Source organism: Plectropomus leopardus, chromosome 6, assembly GCF_008729295.1.
Source record: "Plectropomus leopardus isolate mb chromosome 6, YSFRI_Pleo_2.0, whole genome shotgun sequence".
Classification (NCBI taxonomy): domain Eukaryota; kingdom Metazoa; phylum Chordata; class Actinopteri; order Perciformes; family Serranidae; genus Plectropomus; species Plectropomus leopardus.
In genome coordinates, this window is record NC_056468.1 from 29810420 (window position 1) to 29832025 (window position 21606).

The 21606-nt window shown below is 36.7% G+C and overlaps 1 protein-coding gene across 2 annotated transcripts in view; it reads right to left on the reverse strand.

Moving 5' to 3' along the window:
- Nucleotides 1–597: 597 nt before the first annotated feature.
- Nucleotides 598–21606, reverse strand: part of kcnt1b (potassium sodium-activated channel subfamily T member 1b) — a 107533-nt gene continuing 86524 nt past the window's right edge. For both annotated transcript variants that reach the window (XM_042488127.1, XM_042488126.1), the window contains exons 28-36: nt 20947–21030; nt 20732–20860; nt 19941–19961; nt 19344–19641; nt 16990–17052; nt 16700–16750; nt 13716–13727; nt 11006–11090; nt 598–1195 (exon numbers count right to left, since the gene is read on the reverse strand). In XM_042488127.1, coding sequence (XP_042344061.1) covers nt 1075–1195; nt 11006–11090; nt 13716–13727; nt 16700–16750; nt 16990–17052; nt 19344–19641; nt 19941–19961; nt 20732–20860; nt 20947–21030 — 864 coding nt within the window. In that variant the 3' untranslated portion in view covers nt 598–1074. The remainder of the gene's footprint in view (nt 1196–11005; nt 11091–13715; nt 13728–16699; nt 16751–16989; nt 17053–19343; nt 19642–19940; nt 19962–20731; nt 20861–20946; nt 21031–21606) is intronic.

Below are 21606 nucleotides of genomic sequence, written 5' to 3' on the forward strand. Positions count from 1 at the left end.
CAGAAATTTCACATATTGGCTGTATTTGAAAAACTAAAATTAACTGATATATCGCCCAGCCAATAAAATCAATCAGGCTCTAAATAAATAAATAAATAAATAAAAAAAAAACTAACACTGATATCGTAAAGTCTATGCAAAATGGCACATAATGTACAAATAATTTTAAAAGATATTTACAAAGCAATGGAGTTCACAAAAATGGCACATACTGTAAAGCAGACATGATTTGGAACATTTAAAATTGTGAAATAAATTAATATTCACTCTTTAACAGAGATTCAGTGTCAAAACAACAAAGAGAGGAATGCTGACAAGCTAAATACGGCTGATAAAAGTGCCACTACAGTGTGTATATTTACAGATGACAGTTTGTTGTAAAAAAGTTTGTGCTCATAAAGAAAATGAAAATCCTTTCTGATTAGAAAGACAAAAAAACAACAGACATTTGTAACAAAATAAAAAAAAAGTGCACATGTACCGTTACTTTCAGTGTAAATGCTTGAATTGTTCAAAATTCAGAGCATTTGTTGGTAGAAAACATGATTGTTAGGATGTGGTGGAGGGTGTAGTTTGCCCCGAGATTCGGTTCTTGGTGAGTTTAGGCAGAAACAGGCTTAGAGGAAGTCGGCCTGAGGGCAACTTCACCCCTGAGTGAAATGATTTCCTGTACAGTGTGTGCACGAAAAACTCCTTTGACCTCTCACGTCAAATCTCTCGGTCCTTTGGTTGGAAGGAGGGGGCCGTTTCCTGTGCCTGGCTCTCGCTTTGAGATTGTTTTGCGGTGACGTGTGTTGGTACAGAAGGTGTGCGAGGGGGAGTCGGGGTCGATGACGAGGCACTCTTCATGCGTCCTCCTGTAGCAGCTCAGTGGGAAACAGCAGGTCTCTCGGGGCCGTCTTTTAAAATGTTGGTTAATTCTGATCTGAGGCTGAGAGACACATAATGCACATTCACTATGGACTGCCGTTCTTGGCCCGAGACGAGCCTTCATCCGTGTGAGACAAACATGCTCTGTCGGCCCGGGCGGGGCTTAGAGGTTAAGGTGTGAGGGTGTCGAGGACTCGGGGGGTTTCAGAGGTGAGTCTCGTCTCTCGTCTCTGTGCCAAAGTCCTGCTGGTTCCTGGTGCTGCGGGCCTGACCCACCTGCGAGTCCTCTGGCATGTGTGCCAGCGGGTCGGACCGGATAATGTACCTGTAATGAGAAAATTAACATCCTCTGTCAGCTAGCATGGAGCAGTGACTGAGCAAGAGGGTCATGATGATTTTAGGATTTTTTATAGCAAACTGTTGGACACTTTTTATGGCATACTGCAGTATGACATTTTCCATGATTTTTCGTGGATAACAACATTTAAAAATGTTATATTAAACTTCGATATTCTTTTCTGATATATTTTTTCTTATTTTTTAATTTTTTTTTTTTCTATATTTTTTACTAATATTTTTTATAGCATTTTACACAATTACATTTTCATTATATTTTTATTGGCATACTGTGACATTTTTTTTGTGATTTGTTTTGGCATTCTATACTATGATTTTTATGACATTTTTCTTTTTTATGATATAGTATAATACTTCATTTTAAATGGCATTGTCATTATTTTTCACGCATGCTGTAATATGACATTTTTTAAATGACATAGTATTTCTCATGTTTTTTTAATTGCATAATATAGATTTTATTTATAATTATTATAATATGACTTATTAAAAGAATTTTTCATGTTTTTTCTTGCATAGTATATTATTATTTTTCATTTTTTATAGCATACTATGATATGGCATACTAATAAAGCTCAGCAGGAGTCAGTATCTTTTTGCTCTCTATCAGGTTTCGACTCCATCAGCTGACCACCGTCACAACCTCTCTGAGTCAATAATGTCTAATTGCTTTAACATTTTTAACCGTTCTCCTCTCTGCTGCTCTCAGTTTTCATTTCAGGACGAACAGATGCGACCCTCCTCCAAGCCATTCACCTTCACTTTCACTTTCGCATGAATTGTTCAGTCCGGCTCCTCAAGTCATCATCTTCATCCTTCAGCCATCCCTCTCTTCAATTCTACCGCCCGCCTGATGACCGCATCGAGGGAATATTCCTAAACTAACCACGGTATGTTTCCCCCTAAATTACACGTCACGATGGAGTCTAATCACCAAAGATCTTCTCACCGTTCATTTGTTCACTGAAATTTTTGATGGCGTACTATATAATGACAGTTGATTTTTTTACAGTATACCATACTATGACATTTTTAATGTTTTTTTTAATGACATTATACTATGATAATTTTAATGTTTTTTATAGCATACTATACAATGACATTATTTATGTGGCACATTACAATGTGACTTTTTTGACATGCAACTGATGGTCAACCTGCTATACTACGACTTCTTTATAGATACATTATACTATGAATTTTTTTCAGACATGCTATACTAACTCTTATTTCTACATGCTATACTTTGAACCCCCCCCCATGACTATGACTTTTTTTGCTGTTTCAAACATCATGTTTTTTTTTTTTTTTAGCTGTTTTGAACAACATGCTATAGTATGACTATTTGAGCTCATTTGGATTACATGCTATGTATGACTGTATTATGCAATTTTGGACACCATGCAATAATATGATTTTTTTAATGATACTTTGGACAACATGCTATAGAATAAGTTTTTTTATGCTACTCTGGACGACCTGCTATAGTATACTTTCTTTTCTTTACCTTATTTTGGATGACAAACTACAGTATGACATTTTTTTGTGCTATTTTCAAAAACATGCTTTACTATGGCATTTAGTTTTTAGTTTTTAATTTAGATATTTTGGACAACATGCTATAGAATGACTTTTTTGTGATATTTTGAGCGACATGCTATAGTATGACTTTTTAATGCGATTTTGGATAGAATACTGTGTACTGTGCAGGATCAAGGATAAATGTAATTTTGTTTTTTAAAGTTTACCAATAAATCTACCCCTTACCTTCTACTCTGAGTTTTTAAAAAACATTCTTTGTCAAATTAAGTTTATCTGATAGGTTTGGGAGAAGGAACGCATCTCAACCACACCTCTAATTGCTTGCCTACATTTTTATACCTTGTCAACCACTTCTGCTCTCTCTGTCTTTCAAGTGCCCTCCCTTTCTCCACTTCGACTGACCTCCTGCCCCCTCCCTTTCTCATCCTCCACTATCCTCAGCCCTCCCTTCTTCCCGTTGACCTCCACTTTTCTTCCCCCCCTCATTTCTCCTTATTTAACCATTTGCATGTCTCTTCCATGTCTCGCTCTAGGCATCTCTGGATGCTTGGAATCAGCTCGGGTGGACACATGCCAGGACGGTAGCCCGTCAAAGACTCTCCTTCTACCTGGCCTGGAAATTCTCCCAGAAAAGCCAGAAAGATGATGTCCATCTCCCAACTGAGCCCCACAGAAATGTCACAGCATGGAAAGTTGCAAAAACGTCAAAAAATACCATAAAATAGCATATCGAACAAGAACCAAAAAGCAAGACAATAGAATGGCGAAAAATGTCAAAAAAATGTAATGTCTCAAAAACAGCTGAAAACTACTCAAAACAGTATAAAATAGCATGTTGAGAAACAAAGTAGCATAGAATGTTGCGAAAACAGCCAAAAATACCATAATACTTTATGTTGAAAAAAAATGACCAAAAAGGCAAGTAAGACTTCAGAAAGAATTGTCAAAATATGTCCCAAAACCAGCTAAAAACACCCCAAAAAAAGAACAAAAAGTGTGCACAGACATGCCATAGAATAGTATGTTGCAAAAACAGGGAAAACCTCATGATATAGCATGTTGAAAAAATGATGAAAAAGGCAAGACTCAAAGCAGCATCAAATAGCAGGCACAGACTAGCCATAGCATACAATGATGCAAAAACAGCCAAAACCACCATAATATAGCATGTTGAAAAAAATGACCGAAAACAGCAAGGCTATAGTAAGACTAAAAATGTCAAAATATGACACGTCCTAAAAAAAAACTGAAAACACTTGAAAACAGCATAAAATAGCGTGCAGAGACACGCCATAGCAAAGTATGTTGAAAATACAGCCAAAAACAATGTAATAACGCATCTTGAAAAAAATAACGGAAAAGGGCAAGGCTATAGTAAGGCTAAAAATGTCAAAATATGACACGTCCCGAAAACAGCTGGAAACACTTTAAAACAGCATAAAATAGCGTGCAGAAACACGCATAGCAAAGTAAGCTGAAAAAACAGTCAAAAAACACCATATAACGCATGTTGAAAAAAATGACAGAAAAACAGCAAGGCTATAGTAAGGCTAAAAATGTCAAAATATGACACGTCCCGAAAAACGCTGGAAACACTTGAAAACAGCATAAAATAGCGTGCAGAGATACACCATAGCAAAGTAAGTTGAAAATACAGTCAAAAACAACATAGTAACGCATGTTGAAAAAAAATGACTGAAAAGGGCAAGGCTATAGTAAGGCTAAAAATGTCAAAATATGACACATCCCAAAAAACGCTGAAAACACTTGAAAAAGCATAAAATAGTGTGCAGAGACACATCATAGCAAAGTAAGTGTAAAATACAGCCAAAAACAACGTAATAACGCATGTTGAAAAAAATGACCGAAAAGGGCAAGGCTATAGTAAGGCGAAAAATGTCAAAATATGACACATCCCAAAAAACGCTGAAAACACTTGAAAACAGCATAAAATAGCGTGCAGAGACACACCATAGCAAAGTAAGTTGAAAATACAGTCAAAAACAACCGTAATAACGCATGTTGAAAAAAATGACAGAAAAGGGCAAGGCTATAGTAAGGCTAAAAATGTCAAAATATGACACATCCCAAAAAATGCTGAAAACACTTCAAAACAGCATAAAAATAGCGTGCAGAAACACGCCATAGCAAAGTAAGCTGAAAAAACAACCAAAAACACCATAATAACGCATGTTGAAAAAAATGACAGAAAAGGGCAAGGCTATAGTAAGGCTAAAAATGTCAAAATATGACACGTCCCGAAAACAGTTGGAAACACTTTAAAACAGCATAAAATAGCGTGCCGAGATACACCATAGCAAAGTAAGTTGAAAATACAGCCAAAAACAACGTAATAACGTATGTTGAAAAAAAAATGACCGAAAAGGGCAAGGCTATAGTAAGGGCTAAAAATGTCAAAATATGACACATCCCAAAAAATGCTGAAAAACTTGAAAACAGTATAAAATAGCGTGCAGAAACACGCCATAGCAAAGTAAGCTGAAAAAACAAGCAAAAAAACCATAATAACGCATGTTGAAAAAAATGACCGAAAAGGGCAAGGCTATAGTAAGGCTAAAAATGTCAAAATATGACACATCCAAAAAACGCTGAAAACACTTGAAAACAGCATAAAATAGCGTGCAGAGATATACCATAGCAAAGTAAGTTGAAAATACAGTCAAAAACAACGTAATAACGCATATTGAAAAAAAAATGACCGAAAAGGGCAAGGCTATAGTAAGGCTAAAAAAGTCAAAATATGACACATCCCAAAAAAACGCTGAAAAACACTTGAAAACAGCATAAAATAGCTTGCAGAGGCATACCATAGCAAAGTAAGTGTAAAATACAGCTAAAAAACACAACGTAATAACGCATGTTGAAAAAAATGACCGAAAAGGGCAAGGCTATAGTAAAGGCTAAAAATGTCAAAATATGACACATCCCAAAAAAAACGCTGAAAACACTTGAAAACAGCATAAAATAGCGTGCAGAGATACACCATAGCAAAGTAAGTTGAAAATACAGTCAAAAACAACGTAATAACGCATGTTGAAAAAAAAGGACCGAAAAGGGCAAGGCTATAGTAAGGCTAAAAAATGTCAAAATATGACACATCCCGAAAACAACTAGGAAACACTTGAAAACAGCATAAAATAGCGTGCCGAGATACACCATTGCAAAGTAAGTTGAAAAATACAGCCAAAAACAACGTAATAACGCATGTTGAAAAAATGACCGAAAAGGGCAAGGCTATAGTAAAGGCTAAAAATGTCAAAATATGACACATCCCAAAAAATGCTGAAAACACTTGAAAACAGCATAAAATAGCGTGCAGAGGCATACACCCATAGCAAAGTAAGTTGAAAATACAGCCAAAAACAACGTAATAACGCATGTTGAAAAAAATGACCGAAAAGGGCAAGGCTATAGTAAGGCTAAAAATGTCAAAATATGACACATCCCAAAAAACGCTGAAAACACTTGAAAACAGCATAAAATAGCTTGCAGAGGCATACCATAGCAAAGTAAGTGTAAAATACAGTCAAAAACAACGTAATAACGCATGTTGAAAAAAATGACCGAAAACAGCAAGGCTATAGTAAGGCTAAAAATGTCAAAATATGACACGTCCCGAAAAACAGTAGAAAACACTTGAAAACAGCATAAAATAGCGTGCCGAGATACACGCCATAGCATAGTAAGTTGAAAATACAGCCAAAAAAACAACGTAATAACGCATGTGAAAAAAATGACCGAAAAGGGCAAGGCTATAGTAAGGCTAAAAATGTCAAAATATGACACATCCCAAAAATGCTGAAAACACTTGAAAACAGTATAAAATAGCGTGCAGAGAAACACGCCATAGCAAAGTAAGCTGAAAAAACAACCAAAAAATACCATAATAACGCATGTTGAAAAAAATGACCGAAAAACAGGGCAAGGCTATAGTAAGGCTAAAAATGTCAAAATATGACACATCCCAAAAAATGCTGAAAAACACTTGAAACAGCATAAAATAGCGTGCAGAAACACGCCATAGCAAAGTAAGCTGAAAAAAACAACCAAAAACACCATAATAACGCATGTTGAAAAAAATGACAGAAAAACAGCAAGGCTATAGTAAGGCTAAAAATGTCAAAATATGACACATCCCAAAAAAGCTGAAAACACACTTGAAAACAGCATAAAATAGCGTGCAGAGACACCATAGCAAAGTAAGTTGAAAATACAGCTAAAACAACGTAATAACACATGTTGAAAAAAATGACCGAAAACAGCAAGGCTATAGTAAGGCTAAAAATGTCAAAAATGACACGTCCCAAAAAACGCTGGAAACACTTGAAAACAGCATAAAATAGCGTGCAGAGATACACCATAGCAAAGTAAATTGAAAAAATACAGTCAAAAACAACGTAATAACGCATGTTGAAAAAAATGACCGAAAAACGGGCAAGGCTATAGTAAGGCTAAAAATGTCAAAATATGACACATCCCAAAAAAATGCTGAAAACACTTGAAAACAGCATAAAATAGCGTGCAGAAACACGCCATAGCAAAGTAAGCTGAAAAAACAAGCAAAAACTACCATAATAATGCATGTTGAAAAAAATGACCGAAAAAGGGCAAGGCTATAGTAAGGCTAAAATGTCAAAATATGACACATCCCAAAAAACAGCTGAAAACACTTGAAAACAGCATAAAATAGCGTGCAGAGATACACCATAGCAAAGTAAGTTGAAATACAGTCAAAAACAACGTAATAAACGCATGTTGAAAAAAAATGACCGAAAAGGGCAAGGCTATAGTAAGGCTAAAAATGTCAAAATATGACACATCCCAAAAAATGCTGAAAACACTTGAAAACAGCATAAAATAGCGTGCAGAGACACACCATAGCAAAGTAAGTTGAAAATACAGCAAAAACAACGTAATAACGCATGTTGAAAAAAATTGAACGAAAAGGCAAGGCTATAGTAAGGCTAAAAATGTCAAAAATGACACATCCCAAAAAACAGCTGAAAACACTTGAAAACAGCATAAAATAGTGTGCAGAGACACGCCATAGCAAAGTAAGCTGAAAAAACAGACAAAAACAACCAAATAACGCATGTTGAAAAAAAAGACCGAAAAAGGGCAAGGCTATAGTAAGGCTAAAAATGTCAAAATATGACACGTCCCAAAACAGCTGGAAACACTTCAAAACAGCATAAAATAGCGTGCCGAGATACACCATAGCAAAGTAAGTTGAAAAACAGCCAAAAACAACGTTAATAACGCATGTTGAAAAAAATGACCGAAAAGGGCAAGGCTATAGTAAGGCTAAAAAATGTCAAAATATGACACATCCCAAAAAATGCTGAAAACACTTGAAAACAGCATAAAATAGCGTGCAGAGATACACCATAGCAAAGTAAGTTGAAAATACAGCAAAAACAACGTAATAACCATGTTGAAAAAAATGACCGAAAAGGGCAAGGCTATAGTAAGGCTAAAAAAAAATGTCAAAATATGACACATCCCAATAAAACGCTGAAAACACTTGAAAACAGCATAAAATAGCTTGCAGAGGCATACACATAGCAAAGTAAGTGTAAAAATTACAGCAAAAACAACGTAATAAACGCATGTTGAAAAAATGACCGAAAACAGCAAGGCTATAGTAAGGCTAAAAATGTCAAAATATGACACATCCCAAAAAACGCTGAAAACACTTGAAAACAGCATAAAATAGCGTGCAGAGATACACCATAGCAAAGTAAGTTGAGAAAATACAGCCAAAAACAACGTAATTATAACGCATGTTGAAAAAAAAAGACCGAAAAGGGCAAGGCTATAGTAAGGCTAAAAATGTCAAAAATATGACACATCCCAAAAAAGCTGAAAACACTTGAAAACAGCATAAAAATAGCGTGCGAGAACACCATAGCAAAGTAAGTTGAAAAACACAGTCCAAAAACAATAATAACGCATGTTGAAAAAAAATTTGACCGAAAAGGGCAAGGCTATAGTAAGGCTAAAAATGTCAAAATATGACACATCCCAAAAAAGTGGCTGAAAACACTTTTTAAAACAGCATAAAATAGCGTTGCCGAGACACACCATAGCAAAGTAAGTTGAAAATACAGCCAAAAACAACGTAATAACGCATGTTGAAAAAAATGACCGAAAAGGCAAGGCTATAGTAAAGGCTAAAAATGTCAAAATATGACACATCCCAAAAAAACGCTGAAAACACTTGAAAACAGCATAAAATAGCGTGCAGAGACACATACCATAGCAAAGTAAGTGTGAAAAATACAGCCAAAAACAACGTAATAACGCATGTTGAAAAAATGACCGAAAAGGGCAAGGCTATAGTAAGGCTAAAAATGTCAAAATATGACACATCCCAAAAAAAGTTCTGAAAACACTTGAAAACAGCATAAAATAGCGTGCAGAGATACACCATAGCAAGTAAGTTGAAAATACAGTCAAAAACAACGTAATAACGCATGTTGAAAAAAATGACCGAAAAAGGGCAAGGCTATAGTAAGGCTAAAAAATGTCAAAATATGACACATCCCAAAAAACTGCTGAAAACACTGAAAACAGCATAAAATAGCTTGCAGAGATAAACCCATAGCAAAGTAAGTGTAAAATACAGTCTAAAACAACGTAATAACGCATGTTACGCATGTTGAAAAAAATGACCGAAAAGGGCAAGGCTATAGTAAGGCTAAAAATGTCAAAATATGACACATCCCAAAAAACGCTGAAAACACTTGAAAACAGCATAAAATAGCTTGCAGAGGCATACCATAGCAAAGTAAGCTGAAAATACAGTCAAAAACAACTTAGTAACGCATGTTGAAAAAAATGACTGAAAAGGGCAAGGCTATAGTAAGGCTAAAAATGTCAAAATATGACACTTCCCAAAAAACGCTGAAAACACTTGAAAAAAGCATAAAATAGTGTGCAGAGACACACCATAGCAAAGTAAGTGTAAAATACAGCCAAAAACACCGTAATAACGCATGTTGAAAAAAATGACCGAAAACAGCAAGGCTATAGTAAGGCTGAAAATGTCAAAATATGACACATCCCAAAAAACGCTGAAAACACTTGAAAACAGCATAAAATAGCGTGCAGAGACACATCATAGCAAAGTAAGTTGAAAATACAGCCAAAAACAACGTAATAACGCATGTTTAAAAAAATGACCGAAAAGGGCAAGGCTATAGTAAGGCTAAAAATGTCAAAATATGACACGTCCCAAAAAACGTTGAAAACACTCGGAAACAGCATAAAATAGCGTGCCGAGATACACCATAGCAAAGCAAGTTGAAAATACAGCCAAAAACAACGTAATAACGCATGTTGAAAAAAATGACCGAAAACAGCAAGGCTATAGTAAGGCTAAAAATGTCAAAATATGACATATCACAAAAAACACTGACAACAGCATAAAATAGCGTGCCGAGATACACCATAGCAAAGTAAGTTGAAAAAATGGCCAAAAACACCATTATAACGCATGTTGAAAAAATGACCGAAAAGGGCAAGGCTATCGTAAGGTTAAAAATGTCAAAATATGACATGTCCCAAAAAACGCTGAAAACACTTGAAAACAGCATAAAATAGCGTGCCGAGATACACCATAGCAAATAAGTTGAAAAAATGGCCAAAAACACCATTATAATGCATGTTGAAAAAATGACTGAAAAGGGCAAGGCTATAGTAAGGCTAAAAATACCAAAATATGAGACATCCCAAAAACAGCTGGAAACACCTCAAAATAGAATAGAATAGCACGCAGAGACACGCCATAGCAAATATGTTGAAAAAACGGCCAAAAACACCATCATAACGCATGTTGATAAAATGACCGAAAAGGACAAGGCTATAGTAAGGCTAAAAATACCAAAATGACATGACATGTCCCAAAAAACGCTGAAAACACTTGAAAACAGCATAAAATAGCGTGCAGAAACACACCATAGCAAAGTACGTTAGAAAACAGCATAATAACGCATATTGAAAAAATGACCGACTTAAATGGCATCCTATAATCTGACATTTCTTCATGACTTTTTCCAACACATACTAGCTTCTACGACATTTTTATACCTTTTTGAGGATGATGTCTTTCAATACACAAAAGGCCCTAAAAAAAGGTATTATTTTATCTCAAGATTCCTGCATATACCCTACTGTCGGACAAAAGGGAAAACGATAATGTAGGTGTTCTTACACAATGTCGTTGAGCTCCAGCATGGTGTCAGGAGGAGGATTGATGAGGACGTAGGACAGCGTGTTCTGGTGGTCGTTCATCTCGTCTGGAAAAAGAGACAAGAGGAGACCTTCAGAGCTGCTCTGGAGCCCTCCCTCGTCCTCCTCCATTATATAGTACATCAGCCAGGAAATGAGCCCTCTAACCACTGAAAATATGACACTCCCTCATCTTCAACGTTTCAGTACGGGCAAAGTGACCCACGAACAGTATCAGAGCGAGAGTGGGGGACGCTTCACCTCAAGTTTGGCTCTTAATAAAAGAGATTGTTGTTACAACTGTTAAAAATTATAATTGAACTCTTTTCAAATTACAGTGCGATAAAGGAGTTTATAAATTAAATTCACAATACAATGTTAAATGGAAATAAATGGCTGAATTTCCAGTTATCATTATCTTTTCTTTTTTTTGCATTTCATTCAGCTAGCATTTCGACTAAAGCTCGCCCAGCACCAGATTTTTGAGACTGACACTGACACTTATTTCAATATTTGGGGGTTTTAAATCGCCTCAAACCTAGTCAGTGTCGAGAAACAGATTAGAAAAATTTAGTAGTTGGGTCCCACAATACAATATTATCATGACACCTATGTCACAATACGATATCATGGCCAGTTTAAACGTTTTGGAAAATGATTAGTATTGCAATACAATTTATAATGATACAATTAAAAGTTTTACCTTTTTTCAGCTGCAAAGTGTCTCCCAAAAGGAAATCTTTGTCAGAATCAGTTTTATCTTAAAGGATATTAAAAAAAAGTTTTCAATACATTCATCTCACTTAAGTCCTTCATATTACCTCAAAATGTATCTGGTGGAGTGTAAAAGCAACGTATTTTATCAAGCTCGCACGCTTCCAAAGATTTAATTGTATTTGCAGTGTTAATAATTTATGTAATTAAAAAAATGTAAGCTTGGCATAGGTGTATCGATATAACATTGCAAAATATCACGATACTATACTATGCTGACTTTTCTCTCCAGCTATGTTTAATTACTTCAAAGTAATTCAAGCAACTTATTACATTTTACTATTTTTCTAATAATATAAAGACATTTAAACTTGGCCATAAAGCTTAAAAATAAAAAAAAAAGAAGTGAAAAATTTCATTTTAAACCTGGCAGTGTTTGTTAGTTCATGTAATAATCTATTGTTTTATCTAGATTAAAAAAAAAATTACCTATTTTTTTAACCAATATTAAATTAAATGATTTTTATTGTGGTTTAAGGATTAATTTAAAATTAATTTAATTTTAATTTTTTTTAATTTTGTTTAAAGTCCCTAGTTTTATCTACTGCATATAAATTGATAAATTGCTTAATTCACTCTTTGTAAAAATGTATAGCTTTATAACAGTTAGTGGTTAATAATTTATGAATAAAAGTTTAAACACTGTTTCCACACATTTTCATGGACAACATTTCAAAACTTTTCTATGACTTTTAAAGGAACCATAACTTGCCTAGAGTTGCCAAACTTAACAGGCATTTTTATTTTTAATTTTTAAATCCTTAACATTCAAACTTTACTCAAACGTAATATCAGAAACCCAGAATACAGGAAGGGAGAGAAGGATTGTGGGGAGAAAATGAAAAAACGTGTGTGATGGTAAACAAACGGTTGTCACCATAGACTGTATATAAAGATGGACGACATGACAGATCCCCCAGTGTAGCTTTTTAATCTTGATCGCCCCCTGGTGTCTGGCTGCAGTAAAGGTCATAAGGCCCGCCCCTTCATGTTAGTGAATGGGCCAAACTAAAACCTCAAAGTAAACGCCAAATAAAGTTTTCCCAAAGATAGTTTCTGTCGCTGAATGCAGTTCTCATCAAACTGATGTTTGATCAAGTAAAAGTTTTTATGTAAGTTATTTAACAAGTTCTTCAAGTCTACAAAAAGGGGATTTTCCATCATGATTGACAGCTGTGACAGCCAATCCACGCACTCACATTCAATGAGGCTGCTCACGATTGGTTGGACGGGTGTTTTGGCGGGAAGTGGAAGACTTCACCAGCACAAGATGGCAGCGCTCGTATCCCGAACATTTTAGCCTCACCTGAGCATAGCGGGGGTAAGTGGGGACGCGTCATCCAACTTTATAACACAGTCTGCGGTTGTCACACATCGGCACATGTAAGAGCTACATGATGTTTAAGTTTACGCTACATAATTCACTACATGCAACAAAACTGCATGACTTTTCTAAAACTTTTTTCTTTTTTTAAAGATTATTTTTGGGGGCTTTTGTTGCCTTTAATTGACAGGACAGTGTGAGCATGAAAACCACCAGGCACCCCAACTTTTCTAAAACTTTAAATGATTTTTAACACTTGACCTTTCCAGGTTTTCCATGACCGCGGGAACCCACAAAAACAGTAATCATCAACAGTTGTAACAACATTTTTAACTGCTTCCACAATAACGTTAAGCTAACCATTGAAACTGTTTGCCACTATGGAGGACTTATATTTTATTAGGAATCAATAAGAGTAAACTGATTCATTATTCATTCCCCTGATGAGTCATATCACTGAGTGTGTACATCAGTTTGTGTCATGTATGCTGTCTGTATGTGAGTGTTGCGTGCTCTCTGGAGGCGGCTCCTACTTGCGTTGCGTGATGGACGGAGGAAGGGAAAGGAGGGCACATGTGCTTCCATGACAACCCACCTGCTTGTGGCCCTTTATAAAGCCAGGCGGGGTGGAAGAGAGAGAAGGGCTAACCGTTACTGACAGGGCACTTTGTGGAACAAGGGGAGGCCCATGCTGCCTGCTGACTGAAACAGCACCACCATGCGCAGCTTCAGAGCAGAGCCAACATGCAGACAGCGTCCGCGGCTTCGCAACAGATTGATCTCCATCGCATTCCTTTTTTTTTTTTTTTTTTTCATGTTACTCCTGCGCATTCCACACGGGACCAAGGCGGCAGGTTGCCATGCCAACGGACAACACTCAGCCCCGACAACCCCCACCCAGAGTGACATGTGACACAGACACAGAGAGACATGCTCCAGCATCCGTCAGACTGGACCAAACGCAGAGCGACTCGAAACCAAACTGAGAGTGAAGCAGAACACATTGGGAATGTGAGAGTGGAAGAGGTCGACCTCTCATCGGAAACTGTTTCATTTATTCTATCATAGGAAAATATGATCAGTAAGCGGCGAGAAAATATGTTTGCAGGTTTTATGTGAGTGGTGTTATTGAGGACTGTACCAATTTGTTTTCTCTTTTAATCCACACTTTGTTATTGTAGACTACTCTGAGTATTTATATGGATTATACCATGGCCACAGGAAATCCTAATTTCTGATTAGTGAGCAGTTGGAAATAAAGAAACCTGACATACACAGTGTAGACAGTATGAGGTCAGTGGCGGTTCTTATTTTTGTGGCTGTTGTTTTACCCGTTAAAAATCTGGAATAACATGTATTTAAACCTTTAAATCCTAAGCAAATTGGTGCAGTTTTTTTCAAATTCATGGGAAAAAGGCTATGAGCAACTTGGTGAGAAATGTTCAACAAACTGCAAGAAATTAGTAGATTTAGAAAATTATCTTTAAAAAGATTGGGAAAACTGGAAAAAAAAAAGAAAAAAGCAAGGAAAAAACATATAAAATTACATATTTAAAGTTGTGTTACAAAATTGCCTTAATTTTTCAGCTCTTTTGCTAAGTCACTTCCATTTCATTTTTTACATTTTTTAAAAATATTTTTTAAACACATTTCCACATAAATTTCATGCACTATTTTTTTTTTTTTTTTTTTTTTTTTTTACAAATTTCTTGCAAATAATTTAATTGATTTTTTCTTTAGTTGCCTATTTTCTTTTCCCTTTTTTTTTGTTTAAGAAATCAAGCCAGTTTGCTCAAGTTTCAAAGCGGTAGGGGTGTTTGTTTTCATACATAGCCAGCAGGAAAAGACAATCACTAACCTCTGACTGACCAGACCGAAGGCAAAAAGTCAGGTAACAGGTAAGAAATAAAAATGGTCAACACCTCAGTCACCTCGACTGAAATAACCCAGAACCAATAATTACTGAAACTTCTACAGTCAAACAATATATGAATTTGATCCTTTGTTGTCCACTTTTAAATTATTTAAAAGTTAAAAATTAAAATTAAAAAATACATTAAAAAATACTATTTCTGCGGTTTTGCTCCCATATACACCAAAAGTGGTCTTTGATTTAATGCAATATGTCTATGATGTGGTGAAGTCGAGCTCAGTGTGTTTGAGAAAGTTGGATTTTCATTATGCGGAGATGCCACCAAAACATTTATTTTCTTTCTTTGATATTGCTGATATTCTGGGTTATCCTTTGGTTGATATAGGACATGCAAAAATAAGTCTTGGGTTTGAGCCTGTTGCTTTTACAGTTATTGACTTGTGTGAAATAATCTTTTTTTTAATTTCAAGATGTATGTCACCAAAATAAAAATTATTTATGCAGTCATTCATTCAATCATTGCTGTACAAGCTTGTGGTGTCTGGTAGCATTTTATGCATCTGAAAACTTCATCATCATATGATCATTCATATGATTTGTATCAAATGAAGTGAAAAAAAATAAAAAAAATATCAAATTGCATACCCTATTGTTATCGCTATCATGTTAAAGGTCCAGAGTGTAGGATTTAGGGGCTTATATAGGCAGAAATTGAATAAATTAAGGATGTTTTCATTGATGTATAATCACCTGAACATTAGTATCATTGTATTTCATTACCTAAGAATGAGCCATTTATATCTACAGAGGGAGGGAGCTGGATCTCGTCTACTGACGTTCGCAGCCTCTCTGCAAACTACTTTAGGTCCTTTGTTTTGGAGAGGGAGAGACCTCTGTGCATAATTCACCTCCTTGTAAAAACCTCCCGAACGTCTGGATCTTAAGTTATCAGAGAAGGTTTTGGCCTACTGGCTCGTCTCCAACATAGCAAACAGCGTGAGAGACACACTGATTCAAACTGCTTTATTCAGTGTTTTTACCTGTTTTAATCCCCTGGTCTGTTTTTTAAAAAGAGAAAGACTTCTGGGATAATTTGGCTCCTGGTAAAAAAAACAATGAACACTGAAGGAAATCTAAATTTTAGCTGGTTGCAATCTACAATCCTCACTGTTAGACGCCACTTAATTTCCCTAAATCTTATACACTGGAACTTCAAACTAACTTCGAACAAACTGTAAGACATGAACTTCAGTTTAAAACGCTGCTATTCTGGTTACGTGGCCATGGTATAAGTATGAAAACACACTTTGAACTGTCCTGATAAATGGAAATAAGAGACGAGGTGGCATTTCCTCCACTTGGCTCTTTATTTCCTACATCAGGACATCTCTGATACACATTATCCTTAATATATATCTAATGTAAATATTTTAAGTGTACATCTAACCTTCCATCCACAGACATAATGCGTTCCGCTCCACTCTTTAAGCCATACTCTGATGCCCTGCAGTACTCTATTTGGGACGTCACCTCACGGGAACACAATGCAGAAAAGACCAGGTAGAGAGACAGAGATAGTAGAGCGAGATAGTGAGAGATTGGCTGCTGATCTACCACCCATTCTGGCAGAACACACACACTCACACACACGTATACACGCACACACACTCATGCAGTAAAGTTGCAGTACTGATCAACCAGCTAACCTGACGGCCTGGTCCCCTCTGTATACGGGTGCTCTGAAATGTCCTGCAACTCTAAGGAACGGCATTCACTGTTAACTTCAATGTCCTGATTTGTTTATATGTAATTAACTAAAAATTTTGAAATCAAGCAAAAAAGATAAAAAAAAAAACCAAACATTTTATATCTAGTTCTGTGGATAAATTCAGTGCACTAATCTTCAATGGATGCTGGTGAAAGGACAAACTCCTTTCTCTACAAGATGGAACCACTCACATGTTGTAAATGAGTTGTAAACAGCACACAAATTTACCTTGCAAATATCCTAGATTTACTCGATTCATGACATCGCTCGCAGTGAGATTAGAAACATCCTCTACAAGCCAAAGGAGGGAAGACAGAGGAGTCAGACAGAGACAGAGAGAGGAGGAGGGGAACAGAGGAGGAGGGGGGGAAAACAAGAAAAAGAAAAAAATCAGGCAGACAGCGAATGCATTTGCAGATTTTAAAAAAGAACTTTTAAAAAAGGTGAGAGCGATGCAAAGAAGCCATGCATTGGTGTGCACAGAATCACTTCCAAATTATTCATCTGTCACGTTATGATCCTGTTGCAATAATCCTCACTGACATTCGTGGTTCATAAGACGGTCTGGAGCTTTTGGGGTTCTTCCTGAAATGTATTCAATTGACACGTTACATAATATTTAGCATCACATCTGGAGCATGATTCTGCTTTTGCGTAGAAGCGTGAAGCTGCGAGGAGAGAAGAAACTGAAAGAAAGCACAGAGGTGAGCAGATAAAGAGTGCAGGCAATTGCAGTCTGTGGTCAAGTGCAATTGAGACGAGAGTTTGGTGCTCCTGCATCTCCCATGCATGACGTGTTCACATCCACATGTTGGGATGACTGTGACTGTGGAGTGGTGTGTAGGTGTGATGGTGATGACAAATGGGAGAAGAGTTTGATGAGTGTGAAACTGATGAGAAAAAATGAGCTTTTCTGATGGTTGATGACAATGCGGTGCAATGTCAATGAACTGTACCATTAAGACCCACAGAAACACGTCTTAATTGGAAGAAAGATGAGATAAAAATGACCGGAACACAGATTGGAGCGTTTCAAAAAAACGCTGCCCTCACAGCTGAAATAATTAAATTGGTTGAGAGTGGTCGGAGCAAAAGAATCACCTGATCTACACACTTTTTCTACTAAGTGAAAATGATATAGATTTTTATGCTTGGAGTTGATGCTATTTTAAGAGTAGTTTAGGCTCTTTTTTGGGTTGATGAATGCAACCTAGGGAGAGCTAACATGGCTAATGATCTAAATAATGCAATATTATGAAGGATAAGATAGAACTAAATGATGTGGTTTGCCTCTTTAACGCTTTATAGCTGCATAAATCACATATTAATGCAAATATGGCCTCCTGCAGCCCATAGTTAACTTACAGTTGACTCATCTAAGTGAAGCTCATTGAAAGGGACAGATGGTCAGAGAGCAGCTATTACACACGAAAATGAAATTGTGTGTGTTGATTTTCCACAACTCCAGGCACTACTGATGCTCATATCTCAAACAGAAGCTTTAGGCAGATGACTTTATGCCTCAAAGATACGATTCAATACACAAGTATTTTTAAAAAACAACAAAACAAATGTAAACTTTTGTTTATCAAAATAGTAGCCATAATGTCTTACAAACGGGTTCAGCTCCACGTCTTATGCAATTTATGTGTTTTATCTCAGGCTTCATACAATGAGGACTTTTGTAGTGAGGTGTATTATGCTCAGTTTCTTAAGGTTCTTATTTCGGTTAGGCAAGGAGGCCTCGAGGTCAAAGGTCTAGGGATGGTTAGACCTGGGAGCCAAGTGTGCAAAATACTGGCGCCAGGCTAAAAGTAACATGGAATGAGGCTCCTTTCATAAAAGGAGATATTTGTGGGGTCTTGTGATTGATCACAGCAGGTGAGAAGCTGCTTTACTGACAAATGTATTGATGCCTGTACCTATATAAGAGACTTGCATGAGCTGTAAGATAGAGAGATTCGCATTGATCCCGAATCCTCTCCCAGGCAGACCATGGTGCCTGGTGGATGCTGAACTTTGTTGTAATAAATTGATTCTTATGCAACCAAGTCGGTGTCAGCGGAGGTTTCTTCATCTTCCACACATCATTGCTACTTAAGAAACAACTACAGTAGCTAAAACAATTTATGTAGATTAGCTAACTGACCTAGATTCAAGCTCAAACACAGCCTGCTGACCTTCCATGACTATGATCATGAATATAAAAAGCACCATTTTAGTTTTTCTTTCATCTTCTAACCTTACAACTGAGATTCTTATGCTCTACCCACAAAAGTTTAACTCAACCAGTTTAATTATTTCTGCCTCCTGCTGCTGAGGCCTTAAAGAAATGTTAATAGAACTGTGACTCCAATCTGCAAAAAACATCATCATTTGCATTGTTTTTCATTGTCAAGCACTAATCATGATTAAAGAATTACACATGAAATGCAAATATATAAAAATCCTTAAGAAAAAGTTGTTAATAAAAAACTAAATATCAAAAACTATTTCACTGAATAAACTTCTAGTCAACTTCTACACAACAAAACAAAGACTATCACTTCTCTAAATGTCATGCCATCAGCTGATCCACTCACCGTATCCCACGGTGGGCAGGCCCAGGTGCTTCATGCGATTCTTGACCAGCTCGGACAGCTCCTGCCGCTCGGAGCGTCGGTACAGGTTGAGTCTCTGCTGAGAGATACGCTCCGCTCTGCTGGAGGGTTTGGTCGTCTTCCTGCTCAGCCGTCTTGCCCACTGCATGCTCTTCTTTCTCAGCAGCGGGTGCTCCGACTGGTCGCTCGTTGTGGAGTTTCTGTGGGCCGTCTTTTCCTTCCAGGACTCTCCACGCTCACGATGCTCCTCGCCCTGCTGCATGTTGATGGACACCTGAGACTGAAAGCAGGGCGGCAGAGTTAATACTGGATATAATATGTGAATGTTTTTGCGTAGGATTGAATGTTCTGTTACTTTTCTTTCATCCTTTAAAGAAAACAACGGGCTGCATCACAATTAAAGCAAACTTTCCATCTTTAATACCTTTATAAGTGCAATTTTAGGTGCCTAATGTGATGATTATACATATTATTAAATGCCAGAAAAATGCCAGTAAGGTATTTTTCGTCGTCGTGCGCTTTCGGCCAAAAGGTGACAGATATATCCAAATTAAAAAAACAAGCATGTTTGGATCTTACCTGTGCGTTACTGTCCTTGCACTGAAACGGACAAACAGACATCCAAACAAAAAGAGACGCAATGAAAGATGAGGCCATCCAAAGCGAGCAAAACCATCCAAAGCCTCAAAATTCAGCACAGGAAATAGTAAATATGCATTTACTATTCTGTTAATTTCTGTTGAAATGGTGGGAAATTAACACTATGGTAGATTTAAAGTTTGTCGCTGGGGAGTTTGTCTCTAATACAAGCCACTTAAGTAACCTGCAAATATTATTTAGATTTTAATTAATTCCTTCTAGCGTCTGAAAAAACAAAAGCAATAGGGACTTTCTCTTGGGAATAGATAGAAACTTGAGGTATTCAGGACAAAAATGTTAATTTCCTTCTTCTGCTTGGCATAAAACACATAGAAGCGAGAAATGCATAAAAGGGGAAACAAAAGAACAAGAAAAATAAGAGTTGAGCATTAAAAGCAGCTAGTTCAGAACACTTAAAAAACAACCAAAAAGAAGAAGGGAGAGTAAAGACAAATGTTAAACTGATAAAAGACCAAAACTTGGAGAATGAGCGGTAATCATGAGGGAAAGTCATTTAAGGTGGAGAGAAATCAAAGATAGAAGAAAAAAATGCAAAGCAAGTGAGGAAATCATTTTAAAAAGATGTTCGGTGAAAAGACGGAATGAAGAAAGCACAAAATTAGAGGGTAAATAATGGAAGGTAGGAAGCTAAAGTCGCAACAGAGCCTCAGTTTAAGCCAAACCAGGAGCCGAACCCGAGGTCTCAGATATTCAGCTCAAACTAAACTTGCCTCTGAGGTTGAGAACATGTGCGATTCGGTGCGGTAGATCCCGATGGGGATCTCAGCGCTGGAGGAACAAAGCTTCTGGAAGAGTCTGCCGTAAGTTCTGATCCACAGGTCCTCCTCTGTGATCTTCATCTGAGGACGAACAATGACAATCATGTAAATACAAGCACCGACTTATTGAACGACAAAGACTTGGCAGTATGAACAGTCTTACTTACAGCACACAGGTACCCAGAGCCGGGCGTGGTGTCCAGACCGAGGAGCAGCCTCGCTATAGCGATCATATAGTCCTTAACAAACGACTGTCCAAACACAGAGAATTACTGCGGTGAACTTGAGTCAACAAGCAAAGCAACAAACAACTCATGCAGCAAGTAGAGTCAGACATTTATGTGTTAATTTGTCCCAACATATTATGCAAATCAAGCCCGTTTAAGTATTAAAAAAACAAAACAATCAGATGTTCCCACATTGTTTTATTACAGAAATATGTTTTGTTCATTGCAGGCTAGGAATTACTTCTTCAATTTCCGTTTTATGTGCCCCCATTTTTGATGACTTTTTTTGGGTGACTGCCGGGGGAGAGACAGTTTCTTTATATACCAAATATGTGAATTGACAATTGTCCCTGCAATAAATCTTTTGTGCTCACTTTATTGCCCAATTAACTCTTTTTATGGGTCTGTAAAAATGTTTAATGTTTTAGAGAATCTGTTTGAATCTTCTTTTAGAGACTTTTCATCTGGGACCTTATCTCTAAAGGGAATGCTTCCACTTTTACTTTTGACACCAAACTTTTAATTTGAAGGTATACTATGCAGTACTGTCAGTTATTGTTTTTAAGCACACAAAGTAAAAGGAAAAGTCAACCCTATTTT